This window comes from Carex rostrata, chromosome 5 (genome assembly GCF_964058835.1).
Source record: "Carex rostrata chromosome 5, lpCarRost1.2, whole genome shotgun sequence".
NCBI lineage: Eukaryota > Viridiplantae > Streptophyta > Magnoliopsida > Poales > Cyperaceae > Carex > Carex rostrata.
This window is the reverse complement of record NC_135922.1, coordinates 5492977-5513417: the sequence shown is the minus strand read 5'-3', so window position 1 is coordinate 5513417 and position 20441 is coordinate 5492977. Positions and strand designations below refer to the sequence as shown.

The 20441-nt window shown below is 34.3% G+C and overlaps 3 protein-coding genes and 1 pseudogene across 4 annotated transcripts in view; all 4 read left to right on the top strand.

Annotated features, from left to right (window-relative positions):
- The first annotated feature begins 928 nt into the window (after positions 1-928).
- LOC144554318 (putative disease resistance protein RGA3) lies at positions 929-2593 on the top strand (annotated as a pseudogene). Its single transcript, XR_013511599.1, has 2 exons — positions 929-1376; positions 1550-2593. The product of XR_013511599.1 is annotated as a putative disease resistance protein RGA3 (transcript).
- The window catches only part of LOC144553755 (uncharacterized), a 59275-nt gene continuing 41390 nt past the window's right edge, over positions 2557-20441 (top strand). Inside the window, exons 1-6 of the mRNA XM_078301956.1 lie at positions 2557-3309; positions 10469-11581; positions 13177-13581; positions 13731-17069; positions 17768-17816; positions 18934-19415. Coding sequence (XP_078158082.1) covers positions 2557-3309; positions 10469-11581; positions 13177-13581; positions 13731-16217 — 4758 coding nt within the window. The 3' untranslated portion in view covers positions 16218-17069; positions 17768-17816; positions 18934-19415. The remainder of the gene's footprint in view (positions 3310-10468; positions 11582-13176; positions 13582-13730; positions 17070-17767; positions 17817-18933; positions 19416-20441) is intronic.
- LOC144554321 (uncharacterized) lies at positions 3344-4425 on the top strand. The gene has a single exon (XM_078302650.1). The coding sequence runs from the start codon at positions 3359-3361 to the stop codon at positions 4325-4327; it is 969 nt and encodes a 322-aa protein (XP_078158776.1). The 5' UTR covers positions 3344-3358; the 3' UTR covers positions 4328-4425.
- On the top strand, positions 8325-10397 carry LOC144554382 (putative disease resistance protein RGA3). The gene is made up of 3 exons (XM_078302703.1): positions 8325-8690; positions 8861-10277; positions 10360-10397. Exons 1-3 carry the CDS (start codon positions 8328-8330, stop codon positions 10395-10397), a joined length of 1818 nt encoding a protein of 605 aa, XP_078158829.1. The 5' UTR covers positions 8325-8327.

The window sequence follows — 20441 nt, the reverse complement described above, 5'->3', positions numbered from 1 at the left end:
CTAGGTGGACCTCAGATATGACAAAAAACAACAACCCGTGACTGAGTGACACTTTCCAGGGATATAGCTGCAAGTCCCCATACATTTAATCTGCTTTTTGCATATAGGTCCATAATATAATTTGATTTGTATTTTTGTTTTAGAAAATTATCATTACCATTTCTCAAAAGGAAAAAAATCTGCTCTTCCAAAGTTTTGTTATTGATTACAATAAAAATTGTAATCAATAAATATAACTGATAACTAAATACTGTTAAATTATTTCCATGTAGCAAGTTCTTTTTTTATATTTTTTTAACCACAATTAATTACATAAAAAAGGTTTCAGATGAAACCATGGAAACAATTTAGAACAAATCATTAGAAAAAATTCTATTAGAAAATCAAACTAAATTTAGGAGGTCGGAAATAAAATCAAGAAATAAATCTACTACGATCCTAAGAGATTGTAGGGTCCCTACAATTACAAATCCAGCATTTCAGAGATATTGTTTTTTTATATATGAATCTGAAAACAAATGAAAAGTTAGATTTGAAATTGTAGGGACCCTACAATCCCTTAGGATCGTAGCAGATTTATTTCCATAAAATCAGACGGTTTATACAAAATTAAGTTAACAGATTTTATTGTCCTTAATTATTTGGTTGATTCTGACTGATTGTAACTGGTTTTAAAAATTTCGAGGATTTGGATGGATATTTCCGAATTCGTTCACACCCTTAAATTGATAAACTGTTTTTTATTTTTTAAATATTGTTTTGAACTATTTCAATATGGACTCAATGTCTTTACTCATAAAGTCACAATGGTCATGATACCTAATCTTTATGCACCGACAGCACATGCACGCCACCAACCAAGGGACTTAATTTGCAATAATTAATTTACGAACGGAGTTATCACAATCAGTCTTCTCCGACTCCCCAATAATTTATTTTTCTATCTAATATATCTATCGTTTCATTTTCATATCAACAGCACAAAAGAAAAAAGAGTTTGCAATTGTAGATCCATGGATCTAGGTGGAGTGATTAACAACCTTCTCTCTTTATTGGGCACCAAATTGCTGCCCTCTGTCATTGCATCTGCACGAGCTCCGTCTTCTTCCAACTGTCCACCAGCAGATCAAAACCACCAAGTTGAGGCTGAATTGAAAAAAGTGATGGGGATGCTGGAGCGGATCAAGGCCACGCTGTACGATGCCGAGAAGAGCGAGATCAGAGACGAGTCAGTCAAGCTTTGGTTGAAGGAGCTCAAGGGTGTTGCGTATGATGCAGAGGATGTACTGGATGAGTACCACTACGAAGTCTTACGGGCAGAAGTTGAGGCAAGAGATGCTTCTTCACAAGATTCTTCTAAAAGGAAGCTAATTCAGGTAATTAATTTAATTTAACTTAATTACCTTTTGCAAAAGCTTTTCTGTTCAAGAATTGCAAAGAGTAAATAATGAAATTGCTTATGAAATGCAAAGACCTGTAATATACAACTAGTTGTGTACAAGAACATTATAGTAGGTCATACATTCTCAAGGTAATTATAACTCTCCAGGTTCCATACGGCATGCTTGATCAAATTCAGCAAATAAGGAGCAGATTTGATGAGATTATGAAAGATCGGATAGCACTTCAATTGTCAGAGGGAGATGGGCCCATGCATTACAACAACGAATTGCAAATAGCTCCAACAAGCCACTTTGTAGTTGAGTCGAATATCTTTGGGCGAGAGACTGAAAAGGAGAAGCTGATTGATGTCTTGTCCACTGAACGTGATGTTTATTCGGTGGTGACAATTGTTGGCATGGGGGGCATTGGCAAAACAACCCTTGCACAACTTGCCTATAATGATCAAAGAATCTAACAACGGTTTGATAAATTTGGGTGGATATGCGTATCAGAGGATTTCAATGTTGAAAAACTCACCAAAGAATTCATGGAGTCTATTACAAAAAAGGGGTGTGATCTCACAAATTTGAGTGTTTTGCAAGATAAAATTCGTGAGGAGATAAGTGGGAAAAGGGTCCTTTTGGTCCTTGATGATGTCTGGAATGAGAAGAAGAGTTTTTGGGATTCATTTCAGACTCCTTTTATGTCAGCAAAATTTGCAAAAATTCTAGTTACTACAAGGAACGATTCTGTCGCACGAATCATGCAAACAGAGCCAACATTCAAAATTGATTGTTTGTCAACTGAACAATGTTGGCAATTGTTCGAACATTATGCATTTGGTGGCCTAGATCAGAATAAGAGCCCAGAGTTGGTAGGAATTGGGAAGCAAATCATGAAAAAGTGTGGAATGTTGCCCCTGGCTGTGAAGTCAATTGCTAGCCTTTTGAGGTATGAGGCGGAAGAAGAGAGTTGGAGAGAGATTTTGGAAAGTGAGCTATGGGAGTCAGATGCTAGCAAGGAGATATTTCCACCTCTTCAAATAAGCTATGCACGCCTTCCTACATATCTGAAGTCTTGTTTTTTATATTGTTCCATGTTTCCTGTTTTTTATATTGTTCCATGTTTCCTAAAGACCACCTATACGATGTAGAAGATTTGGTGAAATTATGGATGTATCAGGGTTTTATTGAGTCTAAAGGAAACAAGACTCCAGAAAAGATTGGTTTTGAATATGTACAGCAGCTGTGCCAAAGGTCCTTGTTTGAAAGAGAAGGCATGTATGAGAGGAATGATTTGGTTTGCCGGAAGTTTAAGTTGCATGATATAGTTCACGATTTAGCACGATGTAATTCGGAAGATGGTTGCCTTTCAATTACATCTAGTAAGCTCCCAATTTTTCCTAATGTACTACATCATTTGTATATCGCTGAATATGTGATGCTAAGAGATCCTATTCCCTCTGACAAGGTGGCTACTCTGCGTACACTCATTATAACTATCGAAAACTTTTCAGATGCTTTTGACTTTTCAATGGCACCAAAATTAAGAGCTCTAGTAATGCAATCCGATGATTATGGATTAGGTCAATCTCTTTCCTCCATGAAACATCTTCGTTATCTTTCACTTGGTAATGTTGAAACGTTACCTGAATGCATATGCTCCCTTTACAGCTTGCGAAATCTCTCTCTTAAGGAATGTTCTCTCAAAGTGTTGCCAAGAAAAATAGGAAATTTAATTAGCCTGGAAGAGCTGATAATTAATGAATGTAAGAAACTCGAGGTGTTGCCTGAGTCCCTTTGTCAACTCAAGGCCTTGAGGAAACTCTCTATTTGTTCATGCTATAAAATTAAGGAGTTACCAAACAACATAGGAAATGTTGTTAGCTTAGAAGAGCTCCGAATTGATAGTTGCTCTGGCCTCCGGGTGTTGCCTGGTTCCCTTTGTCAATTAAAGGCCTTGAGGAAACTGTCTTATGGAATGTCTTGAAGAGCTTCCTAGTGACATGGGGAACCTTACAGATCTTAAAACTCTGAAAATCTGGGATACTGGTGTGAGTTGTTTACCTAGCTTGAGCAAAATTGTAGAAATTCAAAAACTAGAGGTGAGGGTCGAATGCAAGACAATAGGATGGTTAAAGAATTTTCATGATCTGGGCGGAAAACTCTGTCTAACTGGATTGAAAAATATTTCCAATTTAATGGATGTCCGATGTGCTAACCTTATGAGTATGCATAACTTGGAACACTTGGCACTAAACTGGAATGAGGGTTTTGTTTCGCAAATATTTGATATGCCAGAATTGATTGGCACTAGACTGCACAGTATATTTCGTTTAAAGATCAAAAGAGGTGAGAACATATTTCTTGAAAAACAGAGTTGTTTTTCGGTGATGGTTAGTCTCCAGCCTCACCCTAATCTTACCAAGCTAGAAATATACGGTTACAATGGCATTACATTTCCAGAATGGATTGGCAGCCTATGCAAGCTAAAGTATTTGAAAATTACCTCCTGTTATAATTTGCAGTTCTTGAAAGCAGAGTCCCTGCCATTAGAACTTGAACAGTTGGAAATTTGGGGTTGCGATCAGCTAGTATTTATGCCTGGAATACAAAACCTGAAATCCTTGGTTAAACTTTCCATCAGTGTTTGTAAGAACTTGTGCTCATTTATGGAACCATCTCTTGAATTGACAATGAGAGCAGGGGTGGGTTCATATGGGACCTCATTGTTGGGGTTGACAAACCTTCCTTCACTCAGAAGTTTGCAGATTTTAGCCTGTATAAAATTGCAAGTATTGGATCATGAGTTGCCTCCTGCAGAGCCTTGCAAAGTTGAGGTTTTTAATTGCCCTGGATTAAAGGAGTGGTGCTTGCAACATGAAATAAACTACACGGTACTTCCAAGTTCCTATTATTATATAATATTGTTGGTAGATAATTGATAAGTGTCAATATCTACTTTCTAAGCTTTATTTCTTTTACTCGAATACAAAGTTTGAATCAGAATATATTTCTTTACTTTGTTTTTTCTTTCCATGCATACCATTCAGCTCAGGAAATACATTTTTTGGTAGTCATGTCACATTGTCACATACGGTACTCTTACATAAGAGTTGTCGTGGTTGCAATTTGTTTATCTTCTAAATTAAACCACCTCGGATGAAATTTATATGATGTGGTGCCAATTCTTAATCAAAATTTCAAATTTCAAATCTTAATTTAGGATATAGATAATCTGTGGAACCTTAGATTTTATCGAAAATCGAAGAAGACTGTCCCAAAATAATGATGATGATGATGAAGATAATGGTTACTCAGATTTACTCAGAGTAATTCAAGACTATGAATCAAAATGTCATGTTAAGGGAATAGTATACTATTACCTACAAGGTACTTTCTATTATTTTAATTTGCTATTTGGAAATAGTGGACTATTATAAATTTCAGTAAAGTATCCCCATCAACCATACAACCAATGTTACTTTTTATCTATATAGAAAATCAGGATAGGATTAAAAATTTCTATCATGTAAAACAATAAATCCAGAAATTCTTAACAATTGTAATTTTGTCGATTTTTTTATTAATAACCAACATTAAATAGAAAATTACAAAACTGCTGACATTTTTTGAGGAATTCAAAAAATGCCCAAACCACCGGTAATCATGGCGGTTCTAATTTTTTATTTGATTTGACATCATTCGATAGAGCTGAAGATTAACTTTAAGATTTCTGATTTTTCTATTTTAATTAAGTAGAAGATGTTATGACTTTTTTATTTTTTCGGTTGAAATATTAGAAATATTTTATATATTTTTTTTAAAATAGATGAAATACTATAGAATAGTATTTATTAGAAAGATTGTGACTAATAACACGGATCAACATTTTTCAGTCAGGATTATTTGCAGCTGTAAAAAAAATTAAAATATTTCATTGTGTGTTCTGAAAAAAATATAAAATGTTTTGGATCTGAGTTATTGATCCCGGATCAAAAGTTAGTTTTGGATAAATAAAGAAATTATTGTGGTCCTTCTAGTACATTTAAATTCTAAAGTACTCCATCTATTTTTGTGTTTGTTGTGTAGCGAGGAAGGTTTGCAAGCTAAAGGGTTACTTCACTGCAAGAGAATGCTGGTAATTAAACGAAATTGGGTTTTCAAAACAGTGCTCCTATGAACTAGCAATGCCCAATATTATATTCTGTATTAGTTCACATGCAAAAGAGAATAATTACAACATTGTGTGCTCATTAGTGTGACAAGTGTAGACTACAAATATATCATTTATTATTCTTTATAGCTGAACAATTTGCATAAATACCCATTATAATTATTGCACAGAAAGATTCACATGCAACAGAGAATAATTACAACATAGTGTGGTCATTAGTGTGGCAAGTATAGAGTACAAATATATCATGTATTATTCTTTATAGCTGAACAATTTGCATATATACCCATTATAATTATTTCATAGAAAGATTCACATGCAACAGAACCAGCCCAAAGCTAATATTGTTGTTTGAATGAGGCTATGATACTATGGATAGCATGGATTGATTCGTACTATAGATCAATATCTTTATTTCAAAGTCAAAACAGTCAATTTAAACTGTTCATCATGACTCCATATTAAAATGTATGTGGAGACCGAATTTTACAATTTTTTTTTTTTACAATTTGTTTAGATAGATAGACAATCACTTGAGCTATAGAATTTTGGACTGGTCGAAAGTAGTGATTCTTTTTTTTTTAGATAACTTGACTGATACACAGCTAAGGATGAAAGTAGTTATTCTTAACCTATATAAAAAATACTAAAATCATTCTGAAAAATGTAAAATTTGATCTCCATGTACATTTTAATATGGAGATCATGTTAAGCTACTCAGATTGACTTTTTGGACTATAAATATGGAGATATCGATCCATAGTACAGACTCATCTGTGCTATGCAAAATACCATAGGCTCTCTTAGGAATATTATTCTAATCTTTTTCTTTATTTACTCGGTACATAATTTTCCTGTTACGTTCATCATTCTACAATAAATTTATACATAAAATGAAAGAAGGTAAAACAATACCAAAAATATTTGGACTAATATATTTCACAATCCCTAAAGATAATGAGATTTTCTTCTTAATCGACAATACTGTTTAAAGGTCTTACATGTAGTGTTTGTGTATGTTACTTTGTCTATTTGCAATAATATTTTCCCATTGCTTTTAGTTGATATTGTGTTTTAGAATGCTATTAAAGGTTTCATTCAATTTAGTATTTTGGTGGCAGAGATAGATGATACTTTAAAGTTTTATGTTAGTTCAAAAAGAGTGAGAATGAATATTTGTATTTTTTTTCTCTAGCCGTAAAATGTTTTACTTCTTCAACTCAACAATCTCCTTTCCTTGAAAAAAAAAATGCCTTATCAGTTTTAATCTCTAATGTTATTCAGGTATCATATAAAGTAAGTTCATTTTTTGTTACAAATTAATTAATAAGGGTGAAAAATTAAAGTTCATTTTTTGTTACAAATTAACAAGGATGAAAAATTATTAGAAATGGTTTAGTTAACAATGAAGAATCTCATTTACTCTTCGAACAGGTATTATGGATAACATGAAAATTGCACTCTTTAGTTTAGCAGTAACCTGATATGTATGTTTTTTTTTGTGGTTCATCTCCAAAAATTATTGTTGTCATATAACTTATCTCAATTATTATTACTGCCGAAGCAAAGCGAGGCATTTTTCTAGTATTAATTAGTATTGGAAATTCTTAGGAGAACACTTACTATAGGCACTCATTTTTATAAATAATGTTTTTTTTTAATATATTTTTCTGAAACGAATACGGAGCAGATTTGGACTGAAACTTTTTTAATTAGCACTCTAATAATTCAAAATTAAACAGTCACCATCCAAAACTCCAGGTTTCAAATTTTTCACGTACCCTGGAGGTGCGCACCAAATATTTTGGTGCACCCGCTGGGGATCGATGCGCACCAAATTAATTAATTTTTTTTGGTAGGAAGCGCATCAAATAATTTTTTTTTTAGTTTTGTTATGTTCTATTTTGCGTATAATTTGTAGTATAACACGTCGATTAGATTGTGCTTATATTTTGTAGTAATTTGCGTCATTACTTACTTAGTACAAAACGCTACTCAGATTATGCATATAATTTGTAGTAGTATTTTTTTGGTAAAAATTTAGTACAAAATTTTAATTGTTGAACATGTGCATTTTATTTTCTATAATTTCACCATCAAATTTGATGTATAAATATAATTCTAATCACCACAGAACAAATAAAATAGAATAGGAAAAAAATTTAGTCCAAAAATTTTAAACAAAATAGAATAGAACTTAAAAAAAATGGTGCGCTTTCTAATAAGGTTGTGCGCCAAAAAATGAAAAAACTAAAAAAAAAAAATTAATTTGATGTGCATCTTGATCATTTGGTGTATTAAAAAATTTAGTACGCATCATGAGGTTGAGTGGGTGGTAAAAATTAAAATTTGAAGATATGAGTGATGGTTGTTTTATTTTGATTAATTGAGGTAATAACTAAAAAATTTCAGGGATTTGGATGGATATTTCCGAATTCGTTCACACCCCTAAAGCAATATTGTTTTGGACTAATAAAGTAACAATGGTCATAATACCTAATCTTAATTTATGCACCGACAGCACATGCACGCCACCAACCAAGAGAAACTTAATTTACAATAATTACTTTACTATACCTTTTTTCGAGGAAAACCCGTGGGAATAATTACTTAACTTTACTTTACTTTTTTTAATTTGCAATAATTACTTTACTTGACTCACAGTCTTCTCCGACTCCCCAATAATCTATTTTTCTATCTAACATATCTATCGTTTCATTTTCATATCAACAGCACAAGAGAAGAGAGTTTGCAATTGTAGAACCATTATGGGTCTAGGTGGAGTGATTAACAACCTTCTCTCTTTATTGGGCACCAAATTGCTGCCCTCTGTCATTGCATCTGCACGAGCTCCGTCTTCTTCCAACTGTCCTCCAGCAGATCAAAACCACCAAGTTGAGGCTGAATTGAAAAAACTGCAGGGGATGCTGGAGCGGATCAAAGCCACGCTGTACGATGCCGAGCAGAGGGAGATCAGAGACAAGTCAGTCAAGCTTTGGTTGAAGGAGCTCAAGGGTGTTGCGTATGATGCAGAGGATGTACTGGATGAGTACCACTACGAATTCTTACGGGCAGAAGTTGAGGCAAGAGATGCTTCTTCACAAGATTCTTCTAAAAGGAAGCTAATTCAGGTAATTAATTTAATTTAACTTAATTACCTTTTGCAAAAGCTTTTCTGTTCAAGAATTGCAAAGAGTAAATAATGAAATTGCTTATGAAATGCAAAGACCTGTAATATACAACTAGTTGTGTACAAGAACATTATAGGTCATACATTCTCAAGGTAATTATAACTGTCCAGGTTCCATACGGCATGCTTGATCAAATTCAGCAAATAAGGAGCAGATTTGATGAGATTATGAAAGATCGGATAGCACTTCAATTGTCAGAGGGAGATGGGCCCATGCGTTACAACAACGAATTGCAAATAGCTCCAACAAGCCACCTTGTAGTTGAGTCGAATATCTTTGGGCGAGAGACTGAAAAGGACAAGCTGATTGATGTCTTGTCCACTGAACGTGATGTTTATTCGGTGGTGACAATTGTTGGCATGGGGGGAATTGGGAAAACAACCCTTGCACAACTTGCCTATAATGATCAAAGAATCCGACAACGGTTTGATAAATTTGGGTGGATATGCGTATCAGAGGATTTCAATGTTGAAAGACTCACCAAAGAATTCATGGAGTCTATTACAAAAAAGGGGTGTGATCTCACAAATTTGAGTGTTTTGCAAGAAAAAATTCGTGAGGAGATAAGTGGGAAAAGGGTCCTTTTGGTCCTTGATGATGTCTGGAATGAGAATAAGAGTTTTTGGGATTCATTTCAGACTCCTTTTATGTCAGCAAAATTTGTAAAAATTCTAGTTACTACAAGGAACGATTCTGTCGCACGAATCATGCAAACAGAGCCAACATTCAAAATTGGTTGTTTGTCAACTGAACAATGTTGGCAATTGTTCGAACATTATGCATTTGGTGGCATAGAACAGAATAAGAGCCCAAAGTTGGTAGGAATTGGGAAGCAAATCATGAAAAAGTGTGGAATGTTGCCCCTGGCTGTGAAATCAATTGCTAGCCTTTTGAGGCATGAGGCAGAAGAAGAGAGTTGGAGAGAGATTTTCGAAAGCGAGCTATGGGATACAGATGCTAGCAAGGAGATATTTCCACCTCTTCAAATAAGTTATGCACGCCTTCCCACATACCTGAAGTCTTGTTTTCTATATTGTTCCATGTTTCCTAAAGATCACGTGTACGATGTAGAAGCTTTGGTGAAATTATGGATGTCTCAGGGTTTTATTGAGTCTAAAGGAAACAAGACTCCAAAAAAGATTGGTTTTGAATATGCACAGAAGCTGTGCCAAAGGTCCTTATTTGAAAGAGAAGGCATGTCTGAGAGGAATGATTTGGTTTGCCAGAAGTTTAAGTTGCATGATATAGTTCACAATTTAGCACGACATAATTCAGAAAATGGTTGCTTTTCAATTGAGCTTGATAAGCTCCCAATTTTTCCTAATGTACTACATCATTTGTATGTTGCTAAAAATGTGAGAGCAAAAGATCCTATTCCCTCTGACAAGTTCACTACTCTGCGTACACTCATTACACACTCTTTTGCCAAAACCCATTTCAATCCTTTTGACTTTTCAATGGCACCAAAATTAAGAGCTCTACAAATGATATCCTTTTATCTTTATTGTGACTCTCTTTCCTGCATTGGTGATTTGAAACATCTTCGTTATCTTTCACTTAGTATTCAGGATTGTGAAACGTTACCTGACTCCATATGCTCCCTTTACAGCTTGCGAAATCTCTCTCTTCAGAAATGTTCTCCCATAGTGTTGCCAAGAAAAATAGGAAATCTAATTTGCCTGGAAGAGCTGATAATTAATAAATGTGATAAACTCAAGGTGTTGCCTGAGTCCCTTTGTCAACTCAAGGCCTTGAGGAAACTCTCTATTGGTGAATGCGGTAAAATTAAGGAGTTACCAAACAACATAGGAAATCTAATTAGCCTGGAAAAGCTGATAATTAATATGTGTGATAAACTCGAGGTGTTGCCTGAGTCCCTTTGTCAACTCAAGGCCTTGAGGAAACTCTCTATTGGTGAATGCGGTAAAATTAAGGAATTACCAAACAACATAGGAAATCTAATTAGCCTGGAAAAGCTGATAATTAATATGTGTGATAAACTCGAGGTGTTACCTGAGTCCCTTTGTCAACTCAAGGCCTTGAGGAAACTCTCTATTGTTGAATGCGGTAAAATTAAGGAGTTACCAAACAACATAGGAAAACTCTATCTAAGTGGATTGGTAAATATTTCCAATTTAATGGATGTCCAATGTGCTAACCTTATGAGTATGCATAACTTGGAACACTTGGCACTAAACTGGAATGAGGATGAGGATGACAATTATGGTATCCCAGAATTGATTGGCACTAGACTGCACAATATATTTCATTTAAAGATCAAAAGAGGTGAGAACATATTTCTTGGAGAACAGAGTTGTTTTTCGGTGATGGCTAGTCTCCAGCCTCACCCTAATCTTACCAAGCTAGAAATAGACGGTTACAATGGCATTACATTTCCAGAATGGATTGGTAGCCTATACAAGCTAAAGTATTTGAAAATTACCTCCTGTGATAGTTTGCAGTTCTTAAAAGAAGAGTCCCTGCCATTAGAACTTGAACAGTTGGAAATTTGTGAGTGCTATCAGCTAGTATCTATGCCTGGAATACAAAACCTGAAATCCTTGGTCAAACTTTTCATCCGTGCTTGTGAGAATTTGTGCTCGTTTATGGAACCATCTCTTGAATTGACAATGAGAGCAGGGGTGGGTTCATATGGGACCTCATTGTTGGGGTTGACAAACCTTCCTTCACTCAGAAGTTTGAAGATTTCAGACTGTGAAAAGTTGCAAGTATTGGTGCATGAGTTGCTTCCTGCAGAGCCTTGCGAAGTTGAGGTTTGTGATTGCCCTGGATTAAAGGAGTGGTGCTTGCAACATAAAATATTCTACAAGGTACTTCCAAGTTCCTATTATTATATAATATTGTTGGTAGCTAGATAATTGATAAGTGTCAATATCTACTTTCTAAGCTTTATTTCTTTTACTCGAATACAAAGTTTGAATCAGAATATATTTCTTTACTTTGTTTTTTTTCTTTCCATGCATACCATTCAGTTCAGGAAATACATTTTTTGGTAGTCATGTCATATACGGTACTCTTACATAAGAGTTGTCGTGGTTGCAATTTGTTTATCTTCTAAATTAAACCACCTCGCATGAAATTTATATGATCTAGTGCAAATTCTTAATCAAAATTTCAAATTTTAAATATTAATTTAGGAGATACCCCCGAAGAAGAGATAAGAGTAGTTATCCAAAATCGGAGGACCTCCCCAGAATAATGATGATAATGATTGGGGCTGCAAACGAATCAAACCGAATCGAACTTACCATAGTTTGAGTTTGAATTTGAATAAAATTCAAACCAAACTGGTTTGATTTGTTTCAGAACTAACTAATTTTGAGTCGAATTAATTGCGAACTATAAATTTTTTGAATCGAAGTTAATCGAATTACAAACTACAAATTTTTTTGGCAGCTCTAGTTATACTGGTAGCTTATGCATTAGTTTTCTTCTCGCGGAACAAAATTCACACGGTTTCATTTTACCTTTTACAAATTCACACTGATGGATTATGAGCCAGCTTAAGATTTCCTTACATTTTACGCTACTGGATTGATTAAAATCATGGCATGGACCTAGTCAAATGATACTTATTCCATTGTTAATTTGTTACACTGCTAAAATAATTTTTCTATTATAAGTTATCATTATATTAACAATTTTGAGCTCCGATATAAATTTTGTTCTTGCATTGTTAAAAAATTTATTGTTGAATTCATTAGTTGCATTATTTGAGATTCGAATTTAAATAATTTGCGACAATTTCGAACGAATTATATCCAGTTTGAGTTTGATTTGAATAAGATTCGAACCGAAGTGATTTGATTTGTTTCAGAACAAACTAATTTCAAATTGAATTAATAGCGAACTTTTTTGCGAATCAATCATGAACTACAAACTTTTTGTGCAACCCTATACATGGTTGCTTTACAAAATAGATAGACCTTATATAAAAAATAATAAAATAATATAATAAAGGTAGAAATGAGTGGATAGGGATAGTGCTAAGTGTCTCGGATTTACATATTATAATTAATTCTATATCATTTTGTGCGTCTGAACATCTCATGTGGTGTCACCTTTTTTTTGTTAGTGCATCGACAGTGATAAATTTAAAATGTCAAGATTTGAAAAAAGTGAGGAAAGTGGATCAAATAATTGAGTCAAGTTGGCTTCACTGAAAGTTGCACATAATTACTTTACTTTACTTTTTTTAAAGTAGTCTGAGGAAAACCCGTGGGAATAATTAGAAGTTGAGGCAATATATACACATAATCCGGCTATCTATTACAGTAGTCTGAGGAAAACCCGTGGGAATAATTACTTTACTTTTTTTAAATTTTCAATAATTACTTTACTTGACTCACAGTCTTCTCCGACTCCCCAATAATTTATTTTTCTATCTAACATATATCTTTCGTTTCATTTTCATATCAACAGCACAAGAGAAAACAGAGTTTGCAATTGTAGAACCATGATGGGTCTACGTGGAGTGATTAACAACCTTCTCACCAAATTGCTGCCCTCTGTCATTGCATCTGCACAAGCTCCGTCTTCTTCCAACTGTCCTCCAGCAGATCAAAACCACCAAGTTGAGGCTGAATTGAAAAAACTGCAGGGGATGCTGGAGCGGATCAAGGCCACGCTGTACGATGCTGAGCAGAGGGAGATCAGAGACAAGTCAGTCAAGCTTTGGTTGAAGGAGCTCAATGGTGTTGCGTATGATGCAGAGGATGTACTGGGTGAGTACCACTACGAAGTCTTACAGGCAGAAGTTGAGGCAAGAGATGCTTCTTCACAAGATTCTCGTAAAAGGAAACTAATTCAGGTAATTAATTTAATTTAATTTAATTTCCTTTTGCAAAGAGTAAATAATGAAATTGCTTATGAAATGCAAACACCTGTAATATACAACTAGTTGTGTACAAGAACATTATAGTAGGTCATACATTTATCAATGTAATTATAACTCTCCAGGTTCCATACGGCATGCTTGGTCAAATTCAGCAAATAAGGAGCAGATTTGATGAGATTATGGAACATCGGATAGCACTTCAATTGTCAGAGGGAGATGGGCCCATGCGTTGCAACAACGAATTGCAAATAGCTCCAGTAGGCCCCTTTGTAGTTGAGTCGAATATCTTTGGGCGAGAGAGTGAAAAGGAGAAGCTGATTGAAGTATTGTCCTCTGAACGTAACGTTGTTTCAGTGGTGACAATTGTTGGCATGGGGGGCATTGGCAAAACAACCCTTGCACAACTTGCCTATAATGATCAAAGAATCCAACAACAGTTTGATAAATTTGGGTGGATATGCGTATCAGAGGATTTCAATGTTGAAAGGCTCACCAAAGAATCACTGGAGTCTATTACAGGAAATGCGTGTAGTATTACAAATTTGGGCGCTTTGCAAGAGAATCTTTTGAGGGTAATAAGTGGGGAAAGGGTCCTTTTGGTCCTTGATGATGTCTGGAATGAGAAGAAGAGTTTTTGGGATTCATTTCAGACTCCTTTTATGTCAGCAAAATTTGCAAAAATTCTAGTTACTACAAGGAACGATCCTGTCGCATTAATCATGCAAACAGAGCCAACATTAAAAATTCGTTGTTTGTCAACTGAACAATGTTGGCAATTGTTCGAACATTATGCATTTGGTGGCGTAGATCAGAATAAGAGCCGAAAGTTGGTAGGAATCGGGAAGCAAATCATAAAAAAGTGTGGAATGTTGCCCCTGGCTGTGAAGTCAATTGCTAGCCTTTTGAGGCATGAGGCCGAAGAAGAGAGCTGGAGAGAGATTTTGGAAAGCGAACTATGGGAGACAGATGCTAGCAATGAGATATTTCCACCTCTTCAAATAAGCTATGCACGCCTTCCCACATACCTGAAGTCTTGTTTTCTATATTGTTCCGTGTTTCCTAAAGATCACGTGTACGATGTAGAAGCTTTGGTGAAATTATGGATGTATCAGGGTTTTATTGAGTCTAAAGGAAACAAGACTCCAAAAAAGATTGGTTTTGAATATGCACAGCAGATGTGTCAAAGGTCCTTGTTTGAAAGAGAAGTTAGCATGTTTGAGAGGAATGATTTGGTTTGCCGGAAGTTTAAATTGCATGATATTGTTCATGATTTAGCACGACGTAATTCAGAAAATGGTTGCCTTTCAATTACGTTTAGTAAGCTCCCAATTTTTCCTAATGTACTACATCATTTGTATATCGCTAAATATGTGATATTAGAAGATCCTATACCCTCTGACAAGGTCACTACTCTGCGTACACTCATTTTGCATAGTAAAAACATTAGTGATACTTTTGACTTTTCAATGGTACCAAAATTAAGAGTTCTACAAATGGATTCCCATTGTTATGGAATACGTCAATCTCTTTCCTCCATTGGTAATTTGAAACATCTTCGTTATCTTTCACTTGGTAATGTTGAAACGTTACCTGAATGCATATGTTCCCTTTACAGCTTGCAAAATCTCTCTCTTGAGGAATGTTCTCTCATAGTGTTACCAAGAAAAATAGGAAATCTAATTAGCCTGGAAGAGCTGATAATTAATGAATGTAAGAAACTCGAGGTGTTGCCTGAGTCCCTTTGTCAACTCAAGGCCTTGAGGAAACTCTCTATTGGTGAATGCGGTGAAATTAAGGAGTTACCAAACAACATAGGAAATCTAATTAGCCTGGAAGAGCTGATAATTAATAAATGTGATAAACTCGAGGTGTTGCCTGAGTCCCTTTGTCAACTCAAGGCCTTGAGGAAACTCTCTATTTGTTCATGCGATAAAATTAAGGAGTTACCAAACAACATAGGAAATGTAGTTAGCTTAGAAGAGCTCCGAATTGAATGTTGTTCTGGCCTCCGGGTGTTGCCTTGTTCCCTTTGTCAATTAAAGGCCTTGAGGAAACTCTGTCTTATGGAATGCGTGCTTCTTGAAGAGTTTCCTATTGACATGGGGAGCCTTACAGATCTTAAAACTCTGAAAATCTGGGATACTGGTGTGAGTTGTTTACCTAGCTTGAGCAAATTTGTAGAAATTCAAGAACTAGAGGTGGGGATTGAATGCAAGACAATAGGATGGTTAAAGAATTTTCATGATCTGGGCAGAAAACTCTGTCTAACTGGATTGAAAAATATTTCCAATTTAATGGATGTCCGATGTGCTAACCTTATGAGTATGCATAACTTGAAACACTTGGCACTAAACTGGAATGAGGATTCGTTAGGGGAAATATTTGATGTGCCAGAATTGATTGGCACTAGACTGCACAGTATATTTCATTTAAAGATCAAAAGAGGTGAGAACATATTTCTTGAAGAACAGAGTTGTTTTTCGGTGATGGCTAGTCTCCAGCCTCACCCTTACCAAGCTAGAAATAGAAGGTTGCAATGGCATTCCATTTCCAGAATGGATCGGCAGCCTATGCAAGCTAAAGTATTTGATAATTACCTCCTTTTATAGTTTGCAGTTCTTAAAAGCAGAGTCCCTGCCATTAGAACTTGAACAGTTGGAAATTTGTCAGTGCTATCAGCTAGTATCTATGCCTGGAATACAAAACCTGAAATCATTGGTCAAACTTTCCATCCATTATTGTAAGAACTTGTGCTCGTTTATGGAACCATCTCTTGAATTGACAAGAGCAGGGGTGGGTTCATATGGGACCTCATTGTTGGGGTTGACAAACCTTCCTTCACTCAGAAGTTTGAAGATTGCATTCTGTAAAAAATTGCAAGTATCGGTGCATGAGTTGCTTCCTGCAGAGCCTTGCGAAGTTGAGGTTCGTCATTGCCCTGGATTAAAGGAGTGGTGCTTGCAGCATGAAATAAACTACGAGGAACTTCCAAGTTCCTATTATTATATAATATTGTTGGTAGATAATTGATAAGTGTCAATATCTACTTTCTAAGCTTTATTTCTTTTACTCGAGTTATTGGTCATATTTCTTTACTTTGTTTTTTCTTTCCACGCATACCATTCAGCTCAGGAAATACATTTTTTGGTAGTCATGTCATACGGTACTCTTACATTCGAGTTGTCATGGTTACAATCTGTTTATCCTCTAAATTAAACCAACTCGGATGAAATTTATATGATCTGGTACCAATTCTTAATCAATCTTTCTATGCATACCAGTCAGAATATATATAGTGATGATGATGATGAAGATGATGATGATGATGAGGATTTGCTCAAATTTATATGAACGTAGTGGTTACTCAGGTTTACTGCAGCAAGAGTAATTCACGACTATGAATCAAGATTTGACAACACTGGCTCATGAACGCAGTGGTTAAGGGAATCGTATACTGCAAGGTACTTTCTATTATTTAATTTGCTATTTAGAGATAGTGGGCTATTATAAATTTGAGTAAAGTATTCCCATCAACCATACAACCAATGTTACTTTTTATCTATATAGATAATCAGGATGGGATTAGAAATTTCAGTCATGTAAAACAATCAATCCATAAATTCTTAACAATGGTAATTTTGTCAATTTTTTTTATTAATATTCAACATTAAATATAAATTACAAAACTACCCATATATTTTGAGAAATTTTAAAAATGCCCAAACCATCGTGAATCCTGGCAGTTCTAATTTTTTATTTGATTTGACATCATTCCGACAGAGCCAAATATTAAATTTAAGATTCCTGATTTTTCTATTTTGATTAAATAGAAGATATTATGATTTTTTATTTTTTCTGTTGAGATATTAAAAATATTTTTATATTTCTTTGAAAATAGATGAAATACTATAGAATATAATTTATTAGAAAGACTATGACCAATAACTCGGATCAACATTTTTCACTCAATATTTTTTGCGGCCGTAAGAAAAATTAAAATACTTATTTGTGTGTTCTGGAAAAAAATATAAAATGTTTTGGATATGAATTATTGATCCCGGTTCAAAAGTCACTTCTAGGTAAATAAATAAATTACCATGGTCTTTCTAGTACATTCAAATTCTAAAGTACTCCATCTATTTTTGTGTTTGTTGTGTAGCGAGGAAGGTTTGCAAGCTAAAGGGTTACTTCACTGCAAAAGAATGCTGGTAATTAAACGAAATTGGGTTTTCAAAACAGTGCCCCTTTGAACTAGCAATGCCCAATATTATATTCTTAGATTGAATTGTACTTCTATTTTAAATGTCATTCTTTAATTCAGTAAAGAATGTATAGATGCAATTCTCAAATAACTACTGGAATTTGGTAATTGCATCAAGAATTCTCATACCACTTCTTACCGGTACAATACCAATTGCGCTACTAATGCTGATAAAGCCACACAACATTGAAATTAGAATCTGATTTTCTGTTCAAACAGTTCGTAGTACTCTGTACCAGATGAAATTACAACATTGAATAATGCATCAAGCAGTCTGTATCAGTTCACATGCAACAGAGAATAATTACAACATTGTGTGGTCATTAGTGTGGCAAGCGTAGACTACAAATGTATCATTTATTATTCTTTATAGCTGAACAATTTGCATATATACCCATTATAATTATTGCATAGAAAGATTCACATGCAATAGAACCAGCCCAATGCTAATATTGTTCTTTGAATGAGGCTATGATACTATGCATAGCACGGATTGGTCCGTACTATGGATCAATATCTCCATTTCAAAGTCAAAATAGTCAATCTGAACCGTTCATCATGACTCCATATTAAAATGTATGTGGAGACCAAATTTTACATTTTTTTTTTTTTACAATTTGTTTAGATAGGTAGAAAATCACTTGAGCTATAGAATTTTGGACCAGTCGACAGTAGTGATTCTTAACCGATATAAAAAAATACTAAAATAATTTTGAAAAATATAAAATTTGGTCTCCAAGTACATTTTAATATGGAGATCATGTTAAGCTACTCGGATCGACTTTTTGAACTTTAAACATGGAGATATCGATCCATAGTATGGACTCATCTGCGCTATGCATAATACCATAGCCTCTCTTAGGAATATTATTCTAATCTTTTTCTTTATTTACTCGGTACATAATTTTCCTGTTACGTTCATCATTCTACAATAAATTTATAAATAAAATGAAAGAAAAAACAATGCCAAAAAATTTGGACTAATATATTTCTCTATTAAAACCTTGTCTCTGACAGGCAGTAAAAACAACTGGTCCTAAGGTCTATTTATAAATTTTTGCCAGGAGAATCTTCTGGCAAGGTTTTTTACATTTATGATGATAAGAGAAAGGCAAGCATAGATCCTGAGATTGCAAAATATGTTGAAAAATCAAGGAGGTTATCTGGTTTTTGCCACCGATTCCATGGTATCTTTCAATGTTAACATGTACTGTTTTCTTTTCTTTCTACCCATATTCTCCCATTCTTTGTATTTTGTTTAAGATTTTATGGATTAGTGAAACAAATCAATGAGCCAATGGATTCTAAAATAATTGAAGTGATCAAAATTGTGATAAATTGTCCTCTTGTAGCACTCCTGAAACCATTCCTTGAACAGATATGCTTTTAGCAGCAAAAGTAGGCAGATGTATAAATATGCTAAGGGGGAATTTCACATATACCCCTCAAAAACTTTAAAATTACGTATCCTCCCTCTAAAATTCACAGTATCATATTTACCCAATTTATTGACTTTTCTATTAAGACTCGTTTTAAATTTATAGAAGTGCCAATTTTACCCTTTATTAGAAAATAAAATCATGTGGTATGTATAAGAAAAATGTTCTGTCTTCTAATGCAATTGACACACTTGCCCATGACAGATTGCAGGATTAACAGATAAGGATATAGTAGAGATGTTTTTCCCAGTTGTGAATGAGGCATGTCGGATACTTGATGAGGGTATTTCAGTCAAATTTCCTGTCCTGGATATTGCATCAATCATGGGCATGGGTTTTCCTTCTTACAAGTTATTTTTTATTAAAACCCCTCAAGTTTTGTAAATTTGCTCTTTTACAAGGGCATTACTGCTGTTTTACTTTTCATATATTGACCATAATTGATATCATATATGAGGAAGGATCCAATTACACCTTTTTTTGGTGACACCGAATTACACTCTTGATTTTCAAAGTTTTCAAAGTTTAAATAGTCGATCCAAACCGTTTAATATAATGGATATATTAAAATGTGCTTGGAGATCAAATTTTACATTTTTTAAATTTTGTTTACTATTTATTAAGTATTTAACAAAATCGCTATATTTAAACCATTGAATTTTTTAACTCATCTTAATAAATAGTAAAAAAAATTCAAAAAAATGTAAAATTTGATCTGCAAGCACATTTTAACATATCCATAATGTTGAACGGTTTGAATCAACTGTTTGGACTTTGAAAATATAGAATGTAATTCAGTGTCACCAAAAAAGAATGTAATTAGATCCCTCTTCATCATATATATATTTTTTGTATATATCAGGGGAGGCATATTGTTTTGGGCTGATACAATGGGAACAAATTATTATATGTGTATAGTAGACTGATGACTTGGTGCAAATTATACGGTGCATTTTTCAAGCCATGCGATTATCTAGCAAAAAAAGCAATTAGAGGATTATCTATTTATTTTTTAAACTTACACTAATTTCAATTTAAATTGTGCAGGGAGCTCGGATTGATCAGGTGAAATCTCAGTTATAAGGGGTTTAAAATTGTTCTTATTTGTGTTTGGTTAATTCAAGCTGAAGCTA

Coding starts and splice junctions, on each gene's coding strand:
- LOC144554382 (XM_078302703.1), top strand. CDS start 8,328: ATGGGTCTAGGTGGAGTGATTAACAACCTTCTCTCTTTATTGGGCACC. Junction 8,691..8,860: donor CTAAAAGGAAGCTAATTCAG/GTAATTAATTTA, acceptor ATAACTGTCCAG/GTTCCATACGGCATGCTTGA. Junction 10,278..10,359: donor TGACTCTCTTTCCTGCATTG/GTGATTTGAAAC, acceptor CTCCCTTTACAG/CTTGCGAAATCTCTCTCTTC.
- LOC144554321 (XM_078302650.1), top strand. CDS start 3,359: ATGGAATGTCTTGAAGAGCTTCCTAGTGACATGGGGAACCTTACAGAT.